We start from the raw sequence: 20,876 nt of genomic DNA, 5'->3' as shown, positions 1-20,876 counted from the left end.
CAAAGGACCCGGACTTTGGGTGGAAATCGCTTCGCAGCCCTCTGTGTCTGAGAACGAAGGACGAGAAAGAAGCGAGCTCTGACTTTCCTCTCCTTTGCTGTTTGTCTCACCTGCTTCCTCACTAGAGCCACAACCTTCCTTTATCTTTTATTTGTAGCTCTCTAAATACTCACGGTTTGGATGTTAGGGCTCCTAAACACACATACCCCCACATACAAATGGAATCCAGGCTAGTGGAAAGGTAAGCCCTTCCCGCCACCCCCTTAGGGTAATTACGCTGAATCAAAAACAAAACAAAACTAGACCCAGACATCATTGTGCTCATCAGCAAACTTACAGGATGCCTGCCTTGTGCCAAATGCGACTGATACCATCCCAGTGTCTCTTGGACTACAAGATAGTATGTAGCCGTAAAGACAGCTAGTAAAACAAGGAAGCAGCAAATAGATGGAAAATGGATCACACAGAGCACAGCATAATGCGGTAGAAGGATACTGCGTTAGAAGCCCAGAGACTTCAGTTCTGTCTCAATTCTGACAGTCATCAGGCACATGAACTTGAGCAAGTCACTTCAGCCAGGGATCTGTAAACTATTGCCCGAAGCATTAATCCAGCTACACTTAAAAAATTTTTTTTTCTCTCTTAAAAAAAAAGTATTATTTTTTAAAGTTTTTTTTTTTAAAAGAAGATCGGATATACAGATAAAAGGAAAGACAGAAAGATTTTCTATCCACCGATTCATTCCACAAATGTCAGCAACAAGTGGAACTGAACTGATGGGAAGCCAGGAGCCTGGAGTCTCTTCCAGGTCTACCACATGGGTGCAGGTCTCAAGGCTTTGGGCTATCCTTTATTGCTTTCCCAAGCCATAAGCAGGAAGCTGGGAGCTGGATGGGAAGTGGAGCAGCTGGGACATGAACTGGTGCCCAAACGGGATCTCGGTAGTTGCAGGTGGAAAATTAACCAATTGAGCCTCATGCTGCTCCCACCACGCACCAACCTCCATCTGGTTTCTATCAGTTTTGTAAGCTCAGAAGAACAGACGCTAGTCCTACTTTACAGATAAGGAACTACACTAAGGCTGAATTGTAGCAAGTCCCAAATATTTTAAGTTTTGTATGTCTTACAGCTCTGTTGCAGCTACGCTCCTTTTGCAACTAGAGCTGCTCATTTAATCCATAAACAATGGAGCATAACTGTGTCCCAGTAGTCTTATTTAAAAAAACAGATCTAGGAGTCAGTGCTGTGGTACAGTAGGCTCATATTCCACCTGCAGCACTGGCGTCCGGTGAGGTGCTGGTCTGGCTTCTCCATTTCAGATCAGCTTTCCGCTTATGGCCTGGGAGTGGACCCCTGCACCCATATGGGAAACCAGGAAGAAGCTCTTGGCTTCAGATGAACTCAGCTCTGGTCGTGGTGGTGGTCATTGAGGGGTAAACTAGCAGATGAAACATGTCTGTTTCTCCCTCTGTAAAATATTAAAGTAAAAATAATCAATCTTGGACCTAACTCAGTATCCTAGTGGCTAAAGTCCTTGCCTTGAATGTGTCAGGATCCCATGTGGGTGCTGGGTGGAGTCCAAGCTGCTTCGCTTCCCATCCAGCTCCCTGCTTGTGGTCTGGGAAAGCAGTTGAGGATGGCCCATGTGGGAGACCCAGAAGCAGCTCCAGGCTCCTGGCTTTGGATTGGTTCAACTTTGACCATCTGGCTACTTGAGTTAACCAGAGGACAGAAAATCTTTCTGTTTCTCCTCTCTGTATACCTGTCTAATATGAGGAAATATTACAAAAAAAAAAAATAGAAAGATTAAGCAGCTTGTAAAAAGATTCAAGGCAAGGGTCTGGTGCGGTGGCCTAGTGGCTAAAAGTCCTTGCTTTGTGCGTGCCAGGATCCCATATGGATGCCAGTTTTAATCCCGGCAGCTCCACTTCCCATCCAGCTCCCTGCTTGTGGCCTGGAAAAGCAGTGGAGGACGGCCCAAGGCCTTGGGACCCTGCACCCATGTGGGAGACCTGGAAGAAGTTCCTGCCTCCTGGATTCAGTACGGTGCAGAGCACCAGCCGTTGCAATCACTTGGGAAGTGAGTCATCAGACAGATGATGTTCTTCTCTGTCTCTCCTCCTTTCTGTATAACTGACTTTGCAAAAAATAAATAAATAAATAAAAATAAATAAATAAATAAATCTTCTTTTAAAAAGTTTCGGGCCCGGTGCGGTGGCGCAGTGGTTAAGGTCCTCACCTTGCATGCCCGGGATCCCATATGGGCGCCGGTTCTATCCTGGAAGCCCTGCTTCCCATCCAGCTCCCTGCCTGTGGCCCGGGAAAGCAGTCGAGGACGGCCCAAAGCCTTGGGAACCTGCACCCGCGTGGGAGACCCAGAAGAGGCTCCTGGCTTCGGATCGGCATAGTATCAGCCGTTGCGCTCACTTGGAGATTGAATCATCGGACGGAAGATCTTCCTCTCTGTCTCTCCTCTCTGTATATCCACCTTTCCAATAAAAAAATAATAACAAATCTTTTAAAAAAAAGTTTCAAAGCAAAAAACAGTTTCTAGGTAAAAAGGCTTACAGCATTCATGAATGAATGGACTTTGAAAAGCAGAGGAGGCAGTATTGTGCAGCCAACTGTCCCTTTGGAGCTCAAGTCCTGTCTCTGCCTCTCATCCAGCTCCCCACTGATGTGCCTGGGAGCCTGCGCGTGCTGGCTCAGTCCTCAAGTTCCTGCCACCCACAAGGCAGACATAGATGAACTCTCTGGCTTCTGGTTCCAGCCTGCTCAACCTTCTCTTTGGCTGGCATTTGGGAAATAAATCAGTAGATGGAAGCTTTTTCTTTCCCTCTTGTTCTCTTTCAGATAATTAATTAAAAAAATATTTTTAGGACCCAGCATGGTGGCCTACGGGCTGATGTCCTTGTCTTATAACTGCCGGGATCCCATATGAGTGCCTATTGGTATTCTGGTTGCTTCACTTCCCAACAAACTCCCTGCTTGTTGCTTGGGAAAGTAGTTGAGATAACCCAAAGCCTTGGGACCCTGCACCCGTGTGGGAGACCCAGTAGAGGCTCCTAGCTCCTGTCTTCAGGTTGACTCAGCTCTGGCAACTGTGGCCACTTGGGGAGTGAAGCAGCAGATAGAAGATCTGTCTTTTCTCCTCTCTAAAAATCTGCTTTTCCAAACAAAACAAAAATAAAAATTAAATTGATAGAAATAAATAAAATTAAATGTGTATTCTAAAGATTTTATTTTATTTGAAAGTCAGATATACAGAGGAGAGACAGAGAAGATCTTCCATCTGCGGATTCACTCCCCAAGTGGCCGCAATGGCTGGAGCTGCAGTAAATGTCTGGACCAGAGTTCTGGCGATGCAGTGGACAGAAGCCGACTTTGAGACATTCTGAATGAAGAAGAGATTGATTCACTGAATGGCACCAAACTTTTTATTTATTTATTTGTATTGCAAAGTCAGATATACAGAGAGGAGGAGAGACAAGGAGGAACATCATCTGTCCGATGGTTCACTCCTCAAGTGACTGTAATGGCTGAAGCTGAGCTGATTTGAAGCCAGGAGCTAGGAACTTCTTTCAGGTCTCCCATGTGGGTGCAGGGTCTCAGGGCTTTGGGCTGTCCTCCACTGCTTTCCCAGGCCACAAGCAGGGAGCTAGATGGGAATTGAGGCTGCCAGGATTAGACCTGGCATCCATATGGGATCTAGGTGCATTCAAGGGGAGGACTTTAGCCTTTAGGCTACTGTGTTGGGCCCTTAATGGCACCAAGTTTTACGCCTGTTTATGTAAAAGGCGAAAGATTTATACGATCTGAAGTGAAACCAGAGTATAAGCCTGCTTATGTAGAAAAATGATACCAAAGGCAGCACTTACAGAAAATGAGACTGTACAAAATGGGAGGGATTTTTTTATTATTATTTTACTTCTTATCATTTTATGATACAGTTCCATAAGCTGTGAGATTTCCCTTATCAGAAGGATATGTTTAAAGAAACAATACCAGGCCCAGTGCAATAGTGTAGTGGTTAAGGTCCTCACCTTGAAGGCGCGGGGATCCCATATAGTCACCGGTTCTAATCCCAGCCGATCTGCTTCCCATCCAACTCCCTGTTTGTGGCCTGGGAAGGCAATTGAGGACGTCCTAGGGCTTTGAGACCCTGCGACTGCGTGGGAGACCTGGAAGAGGTTCCTGAATCCTGGCTTTGGATTGGCTCTGCTCCAGCCATTGCAGCCACATGGGGAGTGAATCATTGGATGGAAGATGTTCCTCTCTGTCTCTCCTCCTCTCTGCATATCTGACTTTCCAAATAAAAATAAATAAATCTTTAAAAAAAAATAAAAGAAAAAATATTTTATTTTTTGAAGATTTATTTCCATCAAAAATGCAAAGCTACACAGGGAAAAGAGGCAGATAAAGGTAATACTTTTGCTGTTTCACTTCCCAAATGACTGCCAACAGCCAGAGCTGAGCCAATGTAACGTCAGGAGCCTGTAGCTTATTCTGGGTCTCCCATGTGGGTGCAGGGTTGATGCAACAGTGAGAACCAGGAAAGCATATGTAATTTTCATGTGAATAGAGAAAAGGGCCAAGGCCTGAGCCTACAGAGAACACCCATGCTTGGGAGTAGGCACACATGGGGCCACTCAGGGAACTGGATGTCACTGCCAGATAGGTAAGAAGAGACTTGGAGAGTCGGCTGTCATGGAACCCGCTGGCGGAGCATTTCAGTAGGCGATCAGGAGTGTCAGGTGGCACAGAGAACACAGCATGGCAAAAGGTCCCCGGGTTTAGCAGGAGCTCAGGTGTAAGCTGCTTCGCAATACTGATTGGGCGGAATCCAGAGTAACTTGGGAAGCTGCTGTAAGAGGATCAGCACTGAGCAGTGGAGGGGAATCAGAAAGAGTGTGAAACAACACAGATGAGACAGGTATGTGCAGGCTCAGATATGGGCTAGAGACCGAGTCACACTCCCTGGACTAATGGTAAGTACCATGAGGACCAAACTGGCACCGCAGTGGAAGAAACGGTACATGCCACTATGAGAGTTTCCAAGGTAAGAGAAAACCAAAAGCACACACGGCCAAGTCTTCACTAGAAAGGAAGTCAGCAACTCCTAAAGAGAGGGAGGCAATTACCGGAACAGGGCGTGAGAAAGGACTGATGTGCGACAAGCTACAAGAAGCATGCTAAGGAGCCTCTAAGCCATGACATGATGACAGGATTGTCTAGTACACTACAGAGGCTTAGGAGAGGCGAGAAAACGCTTTTGGAGGAAACTGGGACAAATCCAAGAGGAACGCACAGGAAGCTGTAGAAATAGATGTATGCATGGACTCCATTTTTGTCTCTTTAGTCTAGCATTTGTCTAGTGGATGAAGATTTTTGAATCAGGATGACGTGCTGCATATTAGCACTCCTGGCTCTCCCCACCGCCCTCTTCAGGATCACCTGCCCCAGTGGCTGTTCCAGCCCTTGTGCCCCTCCTCTGCCAGCAGCATTCACCCCTACCCCCTGACCCCAAGCCTCAGTGGTACGCATCCAAGCAAGGAGGGATCTCAGAGCAGCAGAACCTGCAGGGCTGGGGCAGCTGGATGCTCACCCAGGGATGAGACACCGAGGGAAAGGTCCTGTCTCCAGCCCTCAACTCCAACAATAGCTCAACTCTGAACTGTGTCCCTGTCCCAAGGGCACTTCCTGTCACCCTGCCTCACTCACAGAGCTCACACAGTCCCACCCAGACTCGCTCTTGGCAGAGCTAGTGTCTGCAAACATTCCCATCCCTCTTGTTTTCTGCAGGTCTGATGAAAGAGACTGGTATTTGAGGCAGCAGACTGAGTAAAAAAAATCTTTTTTAATCAGAAAGGCTTTTTTTCCCCTTCAGCACAAATCACACATTAAGAGTAAAAAAAAAAAAAAATGCCTATACAGCTATTTACAGACATTGGACATTCCAGAGGCTTGGCTGCACGCCCTGTGTTAGGGGTTGAGACAGGAAGCTGGAGCAACTAGAGGATGGCTTCTCATCTGCTGTTCTAAACGTCCTGTGGTCATCTCTTTGGCCTCGCTGCACAGGCCCGGGGAGGTGCGGTTACAACTCCAGTCTGATGACATAGTTACCGGCAAACTGTGACAACGAGATCCCTCTCCAGATAGTTTCTTAACCTCACTGGGGACAGCAGGAGGTGTTACAGTAGGTGGAACTGGAGTGGCTGGGGCAGAGTGGTTGTAGAGCTGCCCTCCATGCTGGAGCCAAAGAATGACACCGATGCTGGTCCCAGTGCCTAAAGGACCATGGCTAAAGGAGATGGTACCTGGGGAACTCAGAGGGGGGTTGCAAATTGGAGCGGTGTGGATCCAGGTGAGGTTCATGGCTGGCCATTCTGGGAGACGCCAAGGCTGTCTGAAAACCATGTGGCCTAGCTGGGCCTGACCCGTTGTTTCTGGCGCAGGTGCAGGAGCGGAAGCAGCTGAATCACTGGGAAGGCTCGCAAGATGCTAAGAAAAGGGCAGAAGTGAGAAAAAAGCTGAACAAAGTTTTCAGATTTCACCTCTTAAACCTTTGCTCTCCTTGAGAACTCAATTTACAATGCAAATACCTTTTTCATATAACATATATGTTCTTGCCAGGCTGGATTAAGCAACATTTTTTTAGCAATCAAACTTTCATGCTTTCTTCTACACATAGGGGAGGGTGCAGTATACACTACACACTTAAGTAGGTGTTGGATTTTCGGAGATAAACAGAATAAAGCAAACAGTCCCGTAGGGTATCAGTATTTATAAAATAATTCCTGGGCTCAGCGCAGTAGCCTACTAGCTAAAGTCTTTGCCTTGCAACTGCCAGGATCCCATATAGCTATTGGTTCATATTCTGGCTGCTCTACTTCCCATCCAGCTCCCTGCTTGTGGTCTGGGAAAGCAGTCGAGGACGGCCAAAAGCCTTGGGACCCTGCACCTGCATGGGAAACCTGGGAAGAAGTTCCTGGTTCCTGGCTTTGGATCGTTCAGCTCCGGCCATTGTGGCCATTTGGGGAGTGAGCCAGCAGATAGATCTTGGTCTCTCCTCTCTGTAAATCTTACTTTCCAATAGAAAAAGTAAATAAATCTTAAAAAATAAATTCCTTATAGAAAAGTGTGTTTTTAACTGGAAACCTCTCCCCAGGCTTTGCATTGTAAATTCTAATTTTCTACAGTAAGTTACTTGAAAACAAAACGTAACATAAATAAAAACATGGGCTGGTGTGAAGATAAGATACTGTTGCTTATATTCTAACCAGTTATTCTCTTGTCATGACTGACTACAAGGACTGGCCATTATCTCCAGGAATCTCTCCTCTGTTATCTGAATGGCCACTAAATGCCCTATTATTTGAAGAGACAGAAAATAGGTCACTTCCCACAGCAGGTCATCTCTTCAGCCCTCCCCCATCTGCCACTACATGCCTCTTGTGTCTAGTTCTTGACTTTCAGTGAAAACTCACAGGCCACGAGATGGTCTGGTATGGGGAGAATAGGGCAAGACCGAGGAGAGACAGGAAGGGAGAAGATTGGGGGCCGCAGAGCGGGGAGGAGCTGCAGAGCGAGCAGAGGCCTCCTTCTGTATGAGGCCAATGCCTGGTGAAAAGGTGGGAGGCGCAGATGGACCACAAACCCCCAAGGGGCAGTGGTACACTTCAATGAGTTCTTCTCAGCCACTGAAAATGAAACAATTGCTTGTGGGAATGCAGTGTCCTTCAGGACAATGTGGGAAGCTTAAGCACTCCTTACTCCCTTTCCTAAAAAAAAAAAAAAAAAAAAAACCTGAAAGGGAAAAAAACAGAAAAAAGACCAGAAGCAGCTGGGTGGGAGAGCCCCTTGGTGGGTGTGCACTTCCCTTCCCCGATGAGTTCCCTGCCATCCTGGTGTTTCCAGGTCTTACCTTAGCTAGCGGCTGCCTCCGTCCACCCAGGGATGTGCTCTGCACAGCTACATGAGGAAACCAAGTCTTTAACATCCCTTCCACCTGCAGCAGTGTTCCCAGGTAGCGCTCTCTGAGTAAGAGACATTTTTAGAGAGCCATTACATGAGGGGACAAAAGACAGGATGGGAAAGCTCTCCTTTTTCAAGGCCCTGAGGAAAGGACCAAGGGGACTTACCCCATGTGTGGCTTCTGTAAGACACCGACAATCCGCTGGATCCTGTCCATCGCCACACTCTGCTGGAAGCTGCTCAACCCTGAAACCGAGAGCCTGGGATTCAGACAGGTCACCCGCTCCAGGCAGAACCCAAGGAGGTGAACACTGATTCAATGAAAGAAGGCAAGTCACAAAAACAAACACAGAAGATGCTGCCATCAAAGAAGGACTTGACACATATTTAAGGGCCAGCACTGTGGCATCACAGGCCAATCCTCTGTGGTGCCAACATCTCCAATCGATGCTGGTGTCCCGGCTGCTTCACTTCCCGTCCAGCTCACCACTTCTGGCCTGGGAAAGCAGTGGAGGGTGGCTCACATGCTTGGGTCCCTGCACCTGCGGGGCAGACTCAGGGGAAGTTCCTGGCTTTAGATTAGCTCAGCTCTGGCAGTTGTGGCCATTTGGGCAGTGAACTAGCAGACAGAAGATCTCTCTTACTGTCTCTCCTTCTGTCTGTAACTGCTTTTCAATTAAATCTTTTTAAATGCATATGTAGAGGAGGGCGTGGGCAAGAACCTAGCCCGAATGGACACAATCTATTGGATGATTACCTCTCTCAAAACGACCCATCTTCAGCCCATTGAGCAGGTCTGTGAGGGGACGAATGAATCCTTGGAGCTCTTTACACTGTAAGAAGGCAACAGAGAAGCTGGTGAGGAGACCAGGGACGGCTCGCACCAGCACCACTCTTCCTCCTCTGCAACTCTGGAAGCCTGTCTTCTCTAGATCCTTCTCAACCAGCTGCCGCCACAGCCACACTGGGAGAGTGCCACATACTGCCTTTTCTTACCTTCTGAGCAAACAGCAGGTCTCCCTCCGTGGTGCAACTCTGGCCGTTCCCATCGGTCTCTAGTTCACCCTCTCTGGATCTCCTGATCCCAGATCCCCGCTGCTGCTGCTCGGAATGGGATGCCCTGTGCTGGTGGGGACTGGAAACCTTGAGGCGATGCTTGCAGCGGATGGGCCCTGGGCTGGGTCGAGCACCTCCCCCGGGCCCCACAGGATCCGGCCAAGACCCACGCACCCCCTTGTCCTCTCTCTCACTGTCGGAGGGAAAGCCACAGTCACTGTTCACCGGGGAGGTGGACCAAGAGGAAGAGAGAGAGGAGGAGGAGGAGGCGCTAGATGGAGAATTCATAGGTCTGTCCGGTAGCAAGGACTGGGGAAGCAGCTCCTTGGAGGGAGGACCCAGCGAGGGGAGCCTGCAAAGCAACGGAAATTGAAATCAAAGGGACAAGCTATGAGACTGCACTGCATGGGGACAAAACCCCTTCTCTCTGCTCCCTCCCATCCTCCACCCCCCGCCCGGGAAACCATACAAAAGAAGGCGTCCCTAAAAACCTGGGAAGATTGACAAGCCTGGCCCCTGCAGGACCGACCCTCTGCCTGCGCTTTCCTTAGTCCCCAGCTGAACCCCAACTGGACACCTTGCCCGCCCCACCCGGCCGCCCATCCGCAGCCTGCACCCACCTCAAGCGAGCGGCAGAAACCCGGGCACCCGGACCCTGCCAGCGTCCCCACGGGAACCTCCTGCCACCCCGCCCCCAGAGCCTGGCCTCCTGCCCTGCACCCCTCTCGCCGGTCCCTCCTGGGGTCAGCGGCTGCCAGGTGATGCAATCCCTCCCAGGACCGGGATCACGCACGTCCCGTCCTCCCCAGCGGCTGGCCCTTCGTCCTCCGAGTCCCCTTACCTGGATGGGTCGGCTCGGGCCCCCAGGGTCCGAGTGCAGCTCCCACTCCAGTCCCTGCCGCTCTCCGGCTAACCCCACCGCCTCCGACTCGTTCCCGGCCGGTCCCGCCCCTTCTCCCCTCCCAGACACGTGCGGCTCGGCACGTGCCTGCCCCCTGCGTACACAGATCCCGCGCCCTCATTGGCCGTCTACCCGGTAACACGTGACGCCCGTTCCCGAGCCTCCCGGCCCATTGGCTGCAGCGCTCCGGGGCCGCGGCCAACCGAGAAGCGGCCGCGCGGTGATTGGCCGGGAGGGCAGCATTCCGAGCTCCGCCCCTCCATGCGGCTCGCCGAGAGGCCCCGGTGCCGTTAGGAAAGGAGGCGGAAGGGCGGGGGCAGGGCGGGGCCCATGGCCTTAAATAGGATGGTGATGCGCGGGAGACACATGGCCCGGCCGCTCAGACACTGGTCGTTCCTCCGCAGACGCGTGCTCGGGACGCGGTCCCGCCTCCGGACCCGACTCCAGGGCCTGATGCTGGGGCGCCTCCGCTCACGAGCGCAGCACGTGGAAACCCGCCGAGCCTGGAGTCTGCAACGTGTGCGAGCGAGCGGCTCCCGGAGGCCCAGCCCTCGTGCCTGCCCGAGGAGTGTCGGCTTCGCCCGCCCTCTCTCCCTCCCTCCTCCAAGCTGGGTGCCTCCTGCCCTGCTGGGTGAGGAGGGTGGGGAATGCGGCTGGGAACACGGCGTCCCGGGCCGCTCCTGCAATCCCTCTCCTTACATAACCGGCCGTGCACGTTCCCAGCTCGGATGCCAGCCCGCCACGACTCTAGAGGTCAAAGCCGAGCGCTCTGGGTCCTCCGATTCCGAGCCCTGGGAGCCCTGCCGAGCTCCGATTCCAGTTTCCTCTGATCTCTGGAGAACGGTCGCGCGGCCGTGAGGGACGGAGGGCGGACAGGCCCAGGCTGGAACGTGCCTGTTCCTGACCCCTGGCAGTGCTGCCAGAGAAACAATGGGGAAACGGCATCCGAGGGACCGCAAGGGGGCAGGATAGAGTTTTAAAAAAAAATCCTAATTAATAGTAAGAATCGTGTACATCCCCGCGTAGTTACTACATTATGGGACATGGAGTGGGAAGGAGGGAGGTGTGATCATTTTCATTACATTGCAGTTTCACCTGTGTTTAATATTCCTAAAAGGTTCCTAAGTAAACCTTAACCCTGTTTCCCTGTACACACCATCCCGATGCCATATCTAGCAAGTAGAACGGTGGAACTAGCACTGTGGATGCACTTGCTGTCTGAGACTCCTAGGTTACAAGTTTATTTGGGGTCCGTGGCTCGCCTCTACTTTATGGCTGCACGCCACCCTTCCCACCCCTAAACCCTGACACCCTCTTGAGTGTCCTGATTTTAGAAGACTTCATGAAGACATAGACAGTAACCAGGTTATTTATTATAGATTTTATCTTTCAATTTTCTCTTGCCAAGCCTCCAAAGAGTCGTAACAGCATTCTCTCACCTAAAAAACACACACAGAAACAGGGGTTGGGGGAATCCCTCCGTGCCATACATCTGTATGAAAACTCCCCAGAGTTCACCTCCTGAGCTGGGGTTTCCCTGAGGTGTCGCCTGGGAAGGACCTAGTCCCTCTCCTGCTTAAATCTCTTCCACCACCATGTCATGTAGAAGCCCAGCTTCCATTCTCGTTTCCTGTCTTCCCTTCAGCTTTTGTCCCCCGATCCTCCTGAACCTTCGGGACCCGCCACTCCCTTCAGTCCCTGACCTTTGCCTTCGGATCTCCAGCAGGTGGCGGGACCCACCCATTTTGCCCTCTGGCCCCTTCCAGGCCAACCAGGCCAGGCTGGAAGCAGCTCTGACTCCCCAGGACACAATTCCATCTGCTTGTAATTGCAAAAACATGGAAGCAACCGAAATGCCCATCAGCAGAAGATTGGATAAGAAAGCTTTGGTTCATCTACTCCATGGAATACTACTCAGCTATTAAAAAAAACAAAATGCAGTTCTTTGTGGCTAAATGGGTACAACTGGAAACTATAATGCTAAGGGAAATGAGCGAATCCCAAAAGATTAGATACCACATGTTTGCCTTGATTTAACCTGTAATTTTTTGTTTGGTTGTTTGTTATTTTTTTTTTTTTTTTGAACCTGTCATTGATACTGTCTCAACCCAGATGTTTCGAAGAAGGGAACTTGCATTATTTTTAACATATTGTTTACCCAATACTATGTCAATTAATTCCATAATGTTGTATATTGATACTGTGGCCTCGTTGGGGCTTTTAACTGACTGGATCTTTACTCTGTTAGACCTATTTTCAGACCATAGAAGGTCTCCCCAAGAGGCCACTGAACTTATCTGGACAATAAGACGCTGAACTTTATGCTAGGCATGTGTCTGCAAGCAATGAATCTCAACCGAACTTGAACTATGGTTATGCAACAAGGTGGAGGAATCCACCATGGGGGGAGGGGTATGGGAGGGGTGGGGGGAATCCCCAGCGCCTATGAAACTGTACTACACAATACAATGTAAGCAACAATAATAAAAAAAAAAAAAAAAAAAAAAAAAAACAAAAAAAAAACAATTCCATCTGCTTCTGATCTGGGAGCTTGGGAAATCCTCCCAGTTCAGAAATACTGACTCCTTCCACAAAAGGCTCTAACCTTCCACCTCCACCCAGTCTGCTCCACTTTACGGTTAGATGACCTCCCTTCCTTAATGACCCAGGCTGGAAATACCTGCTAGAGATTCCAGGAAGAATGACAAACTCCTCCCAAACCCCCTGCAAGGCCGGTGAGTGTATCCTCACCTCTTACAAGAAACGCATCCCTCCCTGGACCAGGGCCCACTGCAGGAGGAGGGAAACGGGACCCGGCAGATGGGCCACAGCAGCATCCTCAACAGCATTCTCCTGAAAGGCATCCTCCTGAAAGGCACCATCCAGAACTGAACTCTGCAAAAATACACCCGACCCCAGACAGTTAGCCAAGTATCAGCCTCCCCTTTGCTCCCCTGGCACAACCTGGGGAAGGACTGCCAGCTCTTGACACCCTCCTCTCTTTGCCTTGTGGGCTTAATGAAAGACCTAGCTCTCTTTGCATCACTGAGGGAGTCCTTTCCTCAGTGCTTTTCAGCCACCCCTGACCAGGCCTAGGAGGCAAGCTCCTTTCAAGAACATCATTGTTTTAACTTGTCACCTGCACAACACAATGCTAGTCGTTGTGCTAGGTACTGTGGGGGGAATATAAATCAGATCACTTCTCAGCCTTTTGGCTAAGCTTAAGTGCAGATCTGACTTCTGTTCTCAAGGATTTTACACCCTGGAGGGAGCCTACTTATGTGCTTTAAAAAACCGTATCTGGGCATGGAACAGTAGCCCAGTGGCTCAAATTCTTGCCTTGAATGTGCCAGGATCGCATATAGGTGTGTCCACTTCGCTTCCCATTTAGCTCCCTGCTTGTGGCCTGGGAAAGCAGTCGAACATGGCCCAAATCATTGGGACCCTGTACTCACGTGGGAGACCCAGAAGATGCTCTGGGCTCCTGGCTTCAGACTGGCTCAGTTATGGCCATTGTGGCTGCTTAAGGAGTGAATCAGCGGATGGAAGGTTTTCCTCTCTATCTCTCTGTGTATATGACTTTCCAATAATAAAAAAAAATCTGTATCTTCTTAACTGCCAATTTCTAAAGTCCATCCCTGCCGGCTCCTCCCCTCTGCTGCATGCTGTTGAGTCCAGGATGTTACCTTTTCCAGTTGTGCTCCTCTTTTTCATGACCAGATTTTTAATTTGTGGATCTATGCTTGCCTTTATTTCTTCATAATGTACTTACTCCCTCTTCCATTTTACAAAATCTGCTTCTTCCTCCAACTACTCAGCTAAAACTACCTTCTTTTTTTCTTTTAAATATTTATTTGTGGGGCCTGGCACCGTGGCCTTGTGGCTAAAGTCCTTGCCTTGAATGTACTGGGATCCTATAAGGGCGCCAGTTCTAATTCTGGTGGCTCCACTTCCCATCCAGCTCCCTGCTTGTTGGGAAAGCAGTTGAGGATGGCCCAAAGCCTTGGGACCCTGCACCTGTGTGGGAGACCTGGAGGAAGTTCCTGGATCCCAGCTTTGGATTGGCATAGCACTGGCCATTGCGGTCACTTGGGGAGCGAATCATCAGACAGAAAATCTTTCTCTTTGTCTCTCCCTCTCTCTGTATATCTGACTTTGTGATAAAAATAAAATAAATCTTTAAATTAAAAAAACATTTATTCAAATTTATTGGAAAGGGAGATTTTACAGAAAGGACAAAGAGAGAGAAAGATCTTCCATCTGCTGTTTCACTCCCCAAGTAGCCACAATGGCCAGAGCTGAGCTGATCTGAAGCGAGGAACTTCTTCTGGGCTTCCATTGTGGGTGAAGAGTCCTAAGGCTTTGGGTCTCCTCGACTGATTTCCCAGGCCACCAGCAGGGAGCTGGAAGGGAATTGGGTCAGTGGGATACGAACCAGAGCACAGATGGGATCCTGGGTGTTTGCAAGGTGAGGACTTTAGGCACTAAGCTACTATTCCAGGCCCCTAAAACAACCTTTGTGGGGTTTCCCCATGATATCTGCTGTGGCTTCTTGGTATATTTTGATTGGCTATGTGAAACTTCCTCTTTTGGGGCATGCAGTGTAAACTTGGCTGTCGCTGTCCCTCCTACACTTGGCTATCTGCCTACTTCTCCAATCCATCCTTGTCCATGTCCTTGTCCCATTCCTCTTCCTTTTGCTTGCTAAAGACAGTGTCCCATGGTTGTATGCATGTCCTAGCTCAGTTGAGTTCATACTTTTATTTTTTAAACAAGATTTTATTTTATTTTTATTGGAAAGTCTGATATACAGAGTGGAGGAGAGACAGAGAGGAAGATCTTCCATCCGCTGATTCACCCTCCCAAGCGGCCACAATGGCCAGAATTGTGCCCATCCAAAGCCAGGAGCCCAGATATTTTTCTGGGTCTCCCACGTGGGTATGGGTCCCAAGTCTCTGGGCTGTCCTTGACTTTTTTTCCCAGGGAGTTGGATGGGAAGTGGGGCCGCCAGGATTAGAACTAGTGCCTAGATGGAATCCTGGTGCACACAAGGTGAGGACTTTAGCTACTAGGCTACCGTGCTAGGCCTGAGCTCATACTTTTATAACTGTGAGTTTGTGTTTTAATTCTGACCTAGTTCAACTACCCTGAAGACATCCTCATAGGGCTGCTACCATAAATTCAGCTACCAAATTCATAACTTTCCCTATAACCTACTCTGGCCTCCCATAGTTCACATTTTGGTCAACCATGTTTAAAGCCTCTTAAGTTGCATCTGGCACTGTGACTCAGTGGCTAAATCCATATGGGAGCCGGTTCATGTCCTGTCTGCTCCATCTCCCATCCAGCTCCCTGCTTGTGGCCTGGGAAAGCAGTTGAGGACGGCCCAAAGCCTTGGGACTCTATATCCACATGGGTGACCTGGAAGAAGTTCCTGGCTTCTGACTTCAGATCAGATCAGCTCTGGCCATTGTAGCCACTTGGGGAGTGAATCAGTGGACAGAAGATCCTCTCTGTCACTCCTTCTCTCTGTAAATCTGCCTTCGTAATAAAAATTGATAAATCTTACCAAAAAATAAAAATAAGACCATTACATTTTTAAGTCTCTTCGTTTGATCCTCAAATGAAATCACTTAATCAAGACATCTTCTTTAAAACATTTCCTTCTTTTCCCCCTCTCCATTCATAATGCTATTTTTGAAATCCAAGCCTCTCCCAGAGTGTTTCTGGAATAAGGCACCTCTCATGTATCTCTCCCTTATATTAATCCTGCAGACAACTAGATAAATAGCTTTCTAAAATACTGTGTTTGAGACCAGCACTGCGGTGCACTGTGCTAGTGCTTTGCTGTCTGGTGCTGGCATCCATGTGGGCGCTGGCTACTCTTTTTTTTTTTTTCAGATTTATTTATTTAGACTGGAAAGTTAAATTTTTAAAAATTTATTGATTTCATTTTTAAAGATCTATTCATTTTTATTGGAAAGGCAGATGTACAGAAAGGAGAGACAGAGAGGAAGATCTTCCATTTGCTGGTTCATTCCCCAAGTGAGCGCAACGGCTGGAGGTTAGCCAATCCGAAGCCAAGAGCCAGGAGCTTTTCCTGGGTCTCCCACGTGGGTGCAAGATCCCAAGGCTTTGGGCCATCCTCGACTGCTTTTCCAGGCCACAAGCAGGGAGTTGGATGGGAAGTGGAGCAGCTGGGACATGAACTAGCACCCATATGGGATCCTGGTGCATGTAAGGTAAGGAACTTAGCCACTAGGCTACTGTGCTGGGCCTGTTACCCTGCTTCTGATATAGCTCCCTGCTTATGGCCTGGGAAAGCACCAAGTGCTTGAAAGAAAACAAGTGCTTGGGCGCCTGCAGCCATGTGGGAGACACAGAAGAAGCTCTTGGTTTCCAGCTTCAGATCAGCTCCGCTTTGGCCCTTGCAGCTATTTGGGGAGTGAACCAGTAGATGGAGAACTTCTCTCTCTAGTTCTCTTTCACTCTGTAAAATCTTCCTTTCAAATAAAAATAAATAAATCTTTGAAAATCCCACTTTCATCATGTTCTGATCATTCCAAAGAATTTACCAGGCTCCCAATTGCTGATCACTTCAAATTCAGCCTGACACCTCAGAGTATTATTTGGCCCTGCGTTGTTGTAGGTGAAATGACCAGGCACACATTTTATTTTTTGCTTTAATCATTTTTGGGGGAGCTGTGCTTATCGCACATGTGGCAGGGAACCGGAATGCAGTCTAGTAAGACAAGGAACAAAAACTGCCTCCAGTTCCTCAATATTTAAAATGTTTGTTAAACTTAAAAAACACTTTTCAAATTTAACAACTTCATTTTCTGAACTCCTCCTGTTCTCCTCTGTAGACTCTCTCCTTCTGTCATACCCTATCTGCTAGGCTGACCAAGCTTGTTCTGTTGCTGTCACATAGGCAGCCCTGGCTCTCTTGTATTTTTCCTAATCATTTGCATCCTTTCATTGCTTCCCACCAATAGAAGCTTATCTACCTCTCAAGATGTACCTCAAGTGTAATCCTCCTGCTAGCCTCCTTGCCACGCACTCTAGTCTATACTGATCCTTGCCCTGGCTAAGGCACTTACCTACACTGCATACTCTCAAAATTACATATGAAGCATTGTTGTAACATCCCTTTTCATTTGGTCGGAAGTGCTTCCAAAATGGAAACCTGAGTTTCATAAATGCCTGAAGGGCAGCAACAGCATCACCACCCTCAGCAGCCTTGGGCATGGTTACACACATAGTAAGTACTAGTGAACTGGAATTCAGTGGCACCAAATTTTCCCAGAGTTTTCTCTATAAGGTTTGCATCAAATCTTAGTGGAAGATACACTAGCTGAGTGGCAATGGAAACCCACTGAATGGTACCAGCTGTTTGGTGCCTCCATCCACTCCTGTTTTCACTCCTACGACTACTCCTGGGATCTTTCAAGGGAAGGGCTTTCTGCTGTCCCCAGCCCATCCAGGCTTCCGGTTCACTTACTGTCTCCATTATGGTTGGTGTTACCGTTACAGACTCTGGGTGATCTGTGCTGCGTTCTGTTCCAAAACTGATAGTTGTCTCCACTGCTTCTGTTGTTGCTGATACATCCTTAGCCAATGTATCCTGTTCTCGACAAGATTAGGAAACACTTATCTCCATCCAATAACCTCATAGAGTCTCCATTTGGAGAGCTCCCCTTGACCATCACCCGCTACACACACACACACACACACACACACACACACACACACACACACACACACACGCAAGACTTTGTTAAGGCCATGGACCCCTCCGCCCAACCCATGTGCCTGCATATTTCACACCCAACGCACGCACCTGGTTCCAGGACTCAAGGGCCACCCCTCCCTTCCTCAGGGTCACAGCAAACCTGCAGAGTTATAGGCCTCTTTTCCCTTCCCTGCTTTCACGAACAAATGTGTCCTGGGCCTACTTCCCAGTTTCCCTTCATCTAAAAATTATTTCGGTTCCTGATAATCTGTTGCATTTCAACATGGCCCAGTTTCTCTTTGACCCTTGTCTTAGCTGAAGAGGTCACTCACCAACCTGTCCTCCAAATCAAACGTTGAATAATCAATGGTGAAATTTGGACCAAAGTCATCTGTGCAGGAGAAAAAGAATCGGTAATAACGAAGGAACCAGAAACGACAGAAGCTGCTTGGAATATCAGTTTGCTTAAGTTGCAAACTTTATTAACACAATTCAGTTCTAATGAACTTTAGGATTAAAAATATCTATGACCAAGCCAGGTATGGTAACCTAGTGGCTAAAGTCCTCACCTTGTGTGCACCAGGATCCCATCTGGGCGCCAGTTCTAATCCTGGCAGCCCAACTTCCCATCCAACTCCCTGTTTGTGGCCTGGGAAAACAGTCAAGGACGACCCAAAGCTTTGGGACCCTGCACCACGTGGGAGACCCAGGCAAAGCTCCTGGCTCTTGGCTTCGGATTAGCTCAGCTCTGGCTCTTGCGGTCACTTGGGAAGTGAACCATCAGACAGAAGATCTTCCTCTTTGTCTTTCCTCCTCTCTGTATATCTGAGTTTCCAAATACATCTTTTAAAAAAATATGTGACCATGAATGCTTTTTTTAGAGTTTCAATCTGGTATCTAAAGTAATTTACAAAGTTGAAAAAAAAAATTCAAGTTGTTTCAGCCATTTTTGGAGAATGAAAAGTACCAGCCTGAGACACAAGCTCGCAAGCCAGGCCAGCTTTTGTTCAGAGCCCAATCTGTCCTAGTCTGTTGTGAAGTGTGGGGCCAAGATGACATGAGGACTAAATATGCCTGAAGCTTCCCCTCACCCACCACACCGAGTCAGAGCTCTTCACATACTCACCGTAACTGGGGGTGATCGTATAATAATAGGCCACCTGATAATACTCCTCCTCCTCAAGTCCTTCCTCATCCTCATATTCTGGTTCCATCGGGACACGGACTACAGATCCAGCATCTGGGACACCTTCGCAACCAACGGACATCAGGAGTTAACACCTGGTCTACTGGATGGCTTTCTTTCTGCCTCCCCTCCCCTCTTCTGCACCCCTAACCCTTGTTGGTCTTTGCAGCTCTGGGTCTGTAATGAGGTCTGAGCAGAAAACAGATCTCTTCACATATCATAAACCCAAAGAAAAGAACAAGCCCAAGAATGTAGGAAGAGAGAAATCAGAAATGAAAAGCACCAAGCCTTCCATTGGGTGTGCTGCAGGCTTCGTTGGGTCTGTGACCGGCAATTGACTCATACACCCTCAGGCATTGAGATGGAGGTTTTACTGCTACTTTCCTGCTAACCAGCAGAATAGCTTTGAACTAGCCCTTGGACATCCGTTTTCTTAAAATGAATCAGCTGAATCAAATGACCTGTCTCCATGCGTTTTTCTTCCTTTCCAGAACTAAAAATATGTGGCTTGGAGGTGACTGAATCAAGAACTCCAGTCTCCTGCTAAAAACTGCCCTCGGCCTCCCTGTCTGCTTTCCCTCCAAACCCACGCTAATGACACAAGAGTCCAGAGGAAGAGGAAACGATGAGACACACCTGGTGCCCTAAGAAACAAAGGAGGGAAGGAGCCAAGCTACTCTGCGGGCTTCGTCCCAGAAGGCAGCTGGCTTTCCACTACCCTTCTAAAACCCAGCCCACGCCTGTGTCTCTGTCCTCGCTAACTCAACAGCGGCTTTCCACTACCTCAAAGGCCAGCCCAGGCCTGTGTCTGTCCTTACACTAAGGTTGCTCCCTAGTTCTCCGTCCAGGAGGTACCCTGGCTTCCCTCTCCATGGCCTCTCTCTGTCATTCCCATGCAATTTGTGTCTTGCTCAACTCTATGGTGATGGAGAAGTGGACTCAGTCCGGCTAGGCCCTTCGCTCCATCCTGCCTGAGCCTTTCCCTTCTGCTCTTTCCCTGGCTCTGCTTTCCAGCTCTTCACTCTGCTCCCGCCCACAGGACTCCAGCACAGACCCAAACGCAGGGCTGTTACCCCCTCTAGCAATGCACCTCTTGTCCTTTCCTCACTACTTTTTCTCCTCCCAACCCATTTATGGTAGAAGACCTGGCACAAAAGTTCTGGCAGAGGCATGTAGACTTACCCAGGCTAAGTGGCACAGCAAGCATGGCTACAAAGAGGACATCCATTCTGGATTCTGTACTATCGCTCGTGAAAGTTTAAAAAAAAAAAAAAAGGAAATTACAGCGTTTCCCACCAAACTCAGCCCGCCTCCCCCGCTCCTCAAGGCTGGGAGGGAGCGTTGACCACTCTTCTCCCAGGGGGCGGAATTCCACGCCCACTTGCTCAGCCTGCATCTTCAGTTACTACCGGTCCCTAGCTAGAGCAGAGCTGCTGAGACGGACAGGCAAATGGGATTTTAATGCAAACTCGTCCATGTCCATTCTGGACTCAAAAAAAAAAAAAAGTCTGCCAAGAAGCTTCCCCTCCTGTATCATTTCCATCTTGTTTCTCAGTCCTTAGCAAAGCCCAGGTTCCCTGTCACGTCCCTAACTGACCATTGTGACCTGTCCAGAGTCGTCCTTCTCTCGCAGTCACCATGCAGCCTCTTTCGCCACTGCTGTGGAAATGTTTTCAGGAAGGGTGAGTGCTCTTCTGAACTCAAAATAGCCCCTGTCCTTGGTCAGCCTCACTCATGGAGAATGGGAACAACATTTATCTATTGTTGCTTGAGTCTCAAAGCACCTGCCACACTGGCTCTGATAGGAATCTCTGACAGGAATCTCTGATGAGGCCAGTTATTTCCTCTTTGGTTAAGAGCTAACCCTACCTCACCTCGGAACTTCCTCCACAGAAGATGGAAGAAGGAAGAGAGTAGGCAAGTTCTTTCCCTCCACGGGTGCCTGGCCCCATCTCCCACTTTCAGTTGCTGCCTTCAAGCCCACAGGAGGAGCGTTTTTATGGTAATTAGTGGTTTATTTATTTATT

The 20,876-nt window shown here is 48.8% G+C and overlaps 2 protein-coding genes across 5 annotated transcripts; both read right to left on the bottom strand.

The window, feature by feature from the left end:
* Positions 1 to 5,844: 5,844 nt before the first annotated feature.
* Positions 5,845 to 9,923, bottom strand: CIART (circadian associated repressor of transcription). Its single transcript, XM_040998784.1, has 6 exons — positions 9,872 to 9,923; positions 8,971 to 9,382; positions 8,732 to 8,807; positions 8,142 to 8,220; positions 7,925 to 8,036; positions 5,845 to 6,501 (listed from the first exon to the last, which is right to left on the bottom strand). The coding sequence occupies exons 2-6, from the start codon at positions 9,316 to 9,318 to the stop codon at positions 5,983 to 5,985; spliced, it is 1,134 nt and encodes a 377-aa protein (XP_040854718.1). The 5' UTR covers positions 9,319 to 9,382; positions 9,872 to 9,923; the 3' UTR covers positions 5,845 to 5,982.
* A 1,366-nt stretch (positions 9,924 to 11,289) lies between these two features.
* CUNH1orf54 (chromosome unknown C1orf54 homolog) lies at positions 11,290 to 20,634 on the bottom strand. Of its 4 annotated transcripts, none has more exons than XM_040998596.1 (7): positions 20,447 to 20,634; positions 20,032 to 20,090; positions 18,790 to 18,912; positions 17,996 to 18,054; positions 17,433 to 17,555; positions 12,683 to 12,826; positions 11,290 to 11,370 (listed from the first exon to the last, which is right to left on the bottom strand). In XM_040998596.1, exons 2-6 carry the CDS (start codon positions 20,075 to 20,077, stop codon positions 12,686 to 12,688), a joined length of 492 nt encoding a protein of 163 aa, XP_040854530.1. In that variant the 5' UTR covers positions 20,078 to 20,090; positions 20,447 to 20,634; the 3' UTR covers positions 11,290 to 11,370; positions 12,683 to 12,685. The 4 variants fall into 4 exon arrangements, with proteins under 4 accessions (XP_040854530.1, XP_040854528.1, XP_040854529.1 ...); XM_040998594.1 differs by having other exon boundaries at positions 12,683 to 12,796; positions 20,032 to 20,085; XM_040998595.1 differs by having other exon boundaries at positions 12,683 to 12,784; positions 20,032 to 20,085.
* Between the last annotated feature and the right edge of the window lie 242 nt (positions 20,635 to 20,876).

This window comes from Ochotona curzoniae, unplaced genomic scaffold (genome assembly GCF_017591425.1).
Source record: "Ochotona curzoniae isolate NIBS_2020 unplaced genomic scaffold, NIBS_Ocur_1.0 scaffold_1037, whole genome shotgun sequence".
NCBI classification, from domain to species: domain Eukaryota; kingdom Metazoa; phylum Chordata; class Mammalia; order Lagomorpha; family Ochotonidae; genus Ochotona; species Ochotona curzoniae.
Note: the sequence above shows the minus strand (reverse complement) of the source record. Positions and strands in the feature narration are given on the sequence as shown.